At 36.0% G+C, this 6,072-nt stretch overlaps 1 protein-coding gene across 1 annotated transcript; it reads right to left on the reverse strand.

The window, feature by feature from the left end:
- Positions 1-790: 790 nt before the first annotated feature.
- Positions 791-5,124, reverse strand: LOC136231272 (uncharacterized). The gene is made up of 4 exons (XM_066020601.1): positions 4,998-5,124; positions 4,660-4,836; positions 1,851-3,299; positions 791-1,120 (listed from the first exon to the last, which is right to left on the reverse strand). Exons 1-4 carry the CDS (start codon positions 5,010-5,012, stop codon positions 1,088-1,090), a joined length of 1,674 nt encoding a protein of 557 aa, XP_065876673.1. The 5' UTR covers positions 5,013-5,124; the 3' UTR covers positions 791-1,087.
- Positions 5,125-6,072: the final 948 nt, after the last annotated feature.

A 6,072-nucleotide genomic window follows, 5' to 3' on the forward strand; every position in this document is an offset into this window, starting at 1 on the left:
TGGAAAAAATCCTTAATGTTTCTGATTCTTCCGAGGTTGTTATTCCTTAGTTGAGTCTTAAAGTGATTGCGAACAGCGACTTAACAGTATTGATGGATTTAAATCCTTCATGGAGTGTCATTCGTAGACTTTCCAAATGTTTTGTCAGTTTGCATAATGGAATTGAGATACACTCATTTCTATTCCAATGTTTGGTTAAGAAAAACATATAAAAAATATAGATTACATTAATGCTAAATGATTAAAATAAAATCTAAAAAATTAAGATACTTTAATTTTATAAAGAGTTGTTTTTTCTTACATATATAAGAAGAGATATTTCATGATATTATCATTAACCTAAAGAATATATATCATTTGTTTTATTTTTGTTATGATATACCAGAAATCTGTAGTGTATATTTCATTTAAAAAGTAGAGATTATACAGATTGCCTATATGTATGTTGATATTTTCACAGTATTCTGATGCATAAGTCTCAAAACAATCTCATCCAATGAGATTAAAACATCAATATGAAGTGGTAAGTACACGTAGCTAAAACTCGGCGGAAGCCATAGAAATTCTACAATACTCTTAGAGCAATACATTCGACCAATCAATTAATGACACTTGCATACATTTATTTTTTAAAACCAATAACCTCCCTCTTTTGATGGGTCTGATATATTTACTCATATTACTCCCAGAGTATAATAGAAGTTCTCTGAACCTGAGAGGAGAAATCAAACCGGCTCAAGTTGAGTTAAAACAAATGAATAATGCATTTCAAGTATTTATCCATCCATCATGATCACCAAAAAGAATCAGTTCTGTCATTAAGAGTAAAATTGCTTAAATACATATGTATATATTTATATATGAGCTAAGCTATATATATAGATATGATAAAAGAAAGAGATACAAAAATGCACAAAACTAGATGAATCTAAGAATGCATTAACTTTATTTGACCTGTGAATCCATAGCTTCCTTTTTTGGTAAATCAGCCATCATTCTTTTTTCTTATCTCAACTACATTACAAGATGACTCACTAAATTTAGCTTCCATGTCCGATATTTGACTCCTCCATCACTTCAATGCACGTTACCGCCATTTCTTTTCGGACAAAGATATAAGCTGTTAACATCAAATTAAAAAGGAATTAACAACCAACTTCACAAGATACTAATGAATGAGCATAAAAAGCATGCTCGGTCGCCATAACTTAAAAATGTAACTGACATAAAATTCCGATTTTAGCAGACAACAATAATAGAGAGCTTGATGCAGAAACATCCCTTAAAAGAGCAAACAAGGACCTATAGCAATGACATGGAGATGATCTTAGATTATCTGAATCTGAAACACACAACATTATATGATCTACAATTCTACATTGTAGAGATCTCACATGATTGTTGATACTGCAAGACAACCTATTATCTTTAAGACATTAGATCTTGTAAGATCATTAAAGTCTCTTATCAGAAAGCTTCAAATGACGCACAAAGAACTAGACAGTTGCTAAATGTCTTCGTTAAATACATTTACTTTTGTTCATAGGCACGACAGGACAATGTAACTAACAAGGTTCAAGCTAAGCTAGAATATAGGCATAACAATTCCGTTTCAGAACCAAGCTTGCATTGCTGCTACACTTGACCCTAGCATGCTACATTATCAAATTTAGATATGAATGCATGCATTATCAAATTTAGATATGAATGCATGCATTATCAAATTTAGATATGAATGCATACAAGATTAGGAAATTAGCCTCATGCTTGCAATAAACAAGGAAAGATGATGAAACATAGAAATTGATGGATGCACACACAGAGACAAGAAAACCTGAACATCAACCAACCTGACGAGCAACTTGTGCCAGCCTTCGATTATCTCGAGATGATTCAGGTATTAGGCTAGACTTATGCAACTCCAGAGAACCATTTACTTCCCCCTCCATCTTCCTTGTGTTGTTCTCTAAAGAGGAATCGCCATCTGGGCTGTTTGGTAATTCCTTCTTCCGTTTCCTTTGGAATGTGAACTTGAGAAACTTATTATTCACTGGTTGATTAGGAGATGCTTCACTTGCATCAGGCTCTTTCGAATTTGAGTTCGACAACGATACACAGGCTGCTTCAAAATCCGTCTTGCAAGCTGGAAACTTTGAACTTAATCCAGATACAGCATCCTGTTCAATCGGCACCAGTTCATCTGCAGATAGCTTATTATCACTGCTTGGTGCATTCTCGAACGAAGGAGTTCTGCCAAACTCTTCTTCTATTTTAGTACCTTCTTCACATCCTGACTGTGCCTTGACATCATTTGCACTTGGAGGTGATTTTGGAGCCACAACAGGCTCAGGATCCTTCTGCAATACATTATCACTCGTCCTAGAATCTTCCTGAGTTTGAGCATTGTTATCTACAGCCTGAAGAGGAAAAACTGCAAAATCCTTGTATTTTCTATTTCTCCTATAACGTGAAGCTCTTTTTGTTCTTATCCTTCTAGGAATACCTCCACCATTCTTGATTATAACTGGATTTCTCTTCACACCAGAAGTAATATGGCCCTTTGCTGCAAAGTTCTTACATGTATGTTTAACTTCTTCTCCAATAAATATCTGATTCTTCATGTCAGCAGCACCTTGTACAGAAAGACATTGATTTATTTTTCTCCTTTTTCTAGTTCTGTTATCTGCTTCAATGTCCTTGACTAAATCCGGGAGTTTCTCTACATCACAAAAATTATCAACCTTGGCAGTAAGTTGTTTGCATGTATCGTTATTTTCCTGATTCCTTACACCATCAGATTGCCCAGACAGAGTTCCACCTAGCAACCTTTCGAAAGCACGAATTCTCTGAGTGCATCCGTTTCTGTAGAGCTCAGGCTTTTTGCTTCTCATCACTATGGATGCAAAATCCGGACTACAAGCAAAGCAATTCTCTTTACAGGAATCATTTTCACTGTGACATTTATTGCCATCACATGCCCCATTCAGGTCTGAATTCTTTGTCTCAAGATTAATAACTGGGTCACACTGTAAGGCGGGTAGAGAAGATATTGCAGATCCAGAACCAGAAGTTCCAAGTCTATCATCCTTCGTGCCATTTGCAAGAGTAGCATTTTGACCTTCTGAATTGCATTCACCCAAAGGCTGCTTTTGTCTACTTGTCACCTTCTCCAATTCATCCTGTAGTTCTCTCAACTCGGCTCTGAGGTCTTTTACAATATCCTCAGCTTCCCCAAGTTGTGCTTCTAGTTCTTCAATCCTTCTATGTTGACTTAAGGATGATATTTTAGCTTCATTAACCTAATAATACAAAGTTTCAGTCAATCTACAAAACTGAAACCGAAAAAATAAGATTCTAGTAAAGAGAAAAACATAGTAGCTCAAGATATGGTGGTTGTAAGATGCTGCGAATTAAAGAAAACAAATGATTTGTTACCCCAACTAAAGCCACAAGAAGGTTGTTGTAACAAATCCAATGAACTAAACTATAAGTTATCTATAAGTGAGAAAGCTTTGTTGGTATTATGAATTGTCTAAATTGTGGAAATTATCTATTCCCTAAGCTAAATTTCAGAAAGTATACCTCCACTTAACATCATGATTTTAAATGTTAATGTTTCTTTCAAATTCATGATCCATCAAAACATAAACAGTGTATCAAACGGTAGCTCAAACTTATATTCCAAAATCACTTACGACTCATTGAGAACACACCCATGATGAATGAAAATTAACACTAAATGGTGATGAAATATGCAAGTCAAGTTTGGAACCTATGATCAACCAGGATCATGTCAGCCCGCAAGAAGCATGACATGCAATTACTTCAAAGGTCAGTTGCACTTGAGGTGAGAGGCCGTCATTCTGAACCATTTGCTTACTGTTAGAAAAAACATCATACACGGGGAGAAAAACTATGCAATGATTTTACATTAATCCCTCCATTATAGTTGGCATGACAAAACCTTTTCCTACATAATGACATAACCAACAACTTCCACATTTATGTAATGATGACAAACAATGCATTCATTTGAGAGTCCACAACATGTAAATCAATGCAGATCATTTGAACCACAGAGAACCGAAACATCATGGTGTACACTCTCACACTCTTCAAAAAACAACTGGCATCTTTAGTACTGCAAGACAATTTAAAGCTTATGCTGGCACAAGCCAGTTTCCGAGTTAACAACAATTCTATCAATGCAGTGAGGATCAGCAGAGATTTATATGCAGTTCAAAGAAAAACATGCCTCGAAACACAGTCGAATTAACAGATTGTTGCAAAAAAAATGCCTTTGGAATCATAAACATAAAACTCCAATGCAATCATAGCTATAGACTGTAACATTTTTTTTTCACCTGACAACAAAATTTGAAGAAAATCATCTAGTTTCAAACACCTGAGTTAGGGTAAAGCAAGAACACAAAAAACATTTAAGAGTACCAAAGAACCCAAACCCAAGAAGGCGGCAGTACAAAGGTGAAAGATCGTCTCTTTACAATGTGTGATCAACCCACACAGAAATTGCCATAAAAAAAAGAGCCAAACAAAACCAAAAATGGCCAAAACTAAAGCCAAGAACAAAATCAAAGGCAACCACTTGGAAAAAAGAATCAACAGAAAAAAGGGGGTAAAATGAAAAAACCATCATACCTTAGAATCCAACATCTGTTTAAGCCTAAGAAGCATACGCAAGGACTCATCTTTCGCGGCGAAGAGCTCGCGTTGATATCTCTGTGCTTTGCTCTCCGACACCATTATCCTCGCCGCCGCTTCTTTCGCCGTGTTCAGTATGATATCGGCGTAAGCCTTCTTCAACGCCGTTAATTTCTGTTCAAACCAAAAGAAAAGAAATCACTAAAAAAAACACACAAAAATGAAACTGGCCATTCTACAGAAAACCAGAAGAATTCCATCCTCCCCGTCTTCTGAACTGAGAAGAGTAGTTGAAGTCGGGGAGAGTGACGAAACGGGTAATGAGGTAATTTTACCTCGGAATCGGCCATTGAGGGCACCGAGAAGAAGGAAAGGAGAAAGCGTTAGTTAGTTGCTGGTTGAGACCAAAGTTGTTAAGGAGGAAAACGGAGGGTGGTTTTTTTTTTCTTTAACACTTCTTCCTTTGCAAAGCAGCTGTCTGTTAGGAACTGAAACACCTGTCTTTGACCTTTTTACCTTTCTACCCCTTCCCTCTTCATCTAATTGCATTTTCTCTCTCTACTTCCCGCGTAAAATTACGCGCATTCCGATTACACTACATGAATTCAATGTTGGATTAGGTTTGCCGTACTAACTCAAAAATGATATGATATGAATATTTAAAACTATTATCATATTGGGGTGATTTTAAGAAACTCAAATGATGCTTTTGTCGTAGCTCAGATATCACTATTTGATCGTACTCCGCCAATTCACGATTATGAAACTGTGTCAATTCTTCAAGATATGGAATGAGTGCTTTCATTGGGACACTCCAACGTGATCTTTGAAACCGATGTAAAAATAACAGTTGATACAATTCATTCTTCTTTCGGTTGACGTTTCTAAGTTCGGCATTATCATTCGGCTATGTCAATCTCTCATTCTCCAAAACAACAATTACATTGTCCTTTTTTACAATGTGATAAGCTAACGAAGCGACACATATCTTAGTTCATTCTTCTCGTTTACACTCTTGCCGATTTATCATGTTATTTTAAGTTTGTTAGTTTCTCTATATTAAACATTGATTTTCCTTTAATAGCTTCTTAATTTTAGTTTTGCAAAGCAGCTGTCTGTTAGGAACTGAAAGACCTGTCTTTGACCCTTTTTACATTTCTATCCCTTCCCTTTTCATCTAATTGCATTTTCTTCCTCTACTTCCCACGCAAAATTACGCGCATTCCGATTACACTACACGAATTCAATGTTGGATTAGGTTTGCCGTACTAACTCAAAAACGACATGTTGGGGTGATTTTAAGAAACTCAAATGGTGCTTTTGTCGTAGCTCAGATATCACTATTCGATAGTACTCCGCCAATTCACGATTGTGAAACTGTGTCAATTCTTCAAGATATGGAATGAGTGC

The sequence above is a fragment of the Euphorbia lathyris genome, chromosome 1, assembly GCF_963576675.1.
Source record: "Euphorbia lathyris chromosome 1, ddEupLath1.1, whole genome shotgun sequence".
In the NCBI taxonomy this organism is placed as follows: Eukaryota; Viridiplantae; Streptophyta; class Magnoliopsida; order Malpighiales; family Euphorbiaceae; genus Euphorbia; species Euphorbia lathyris.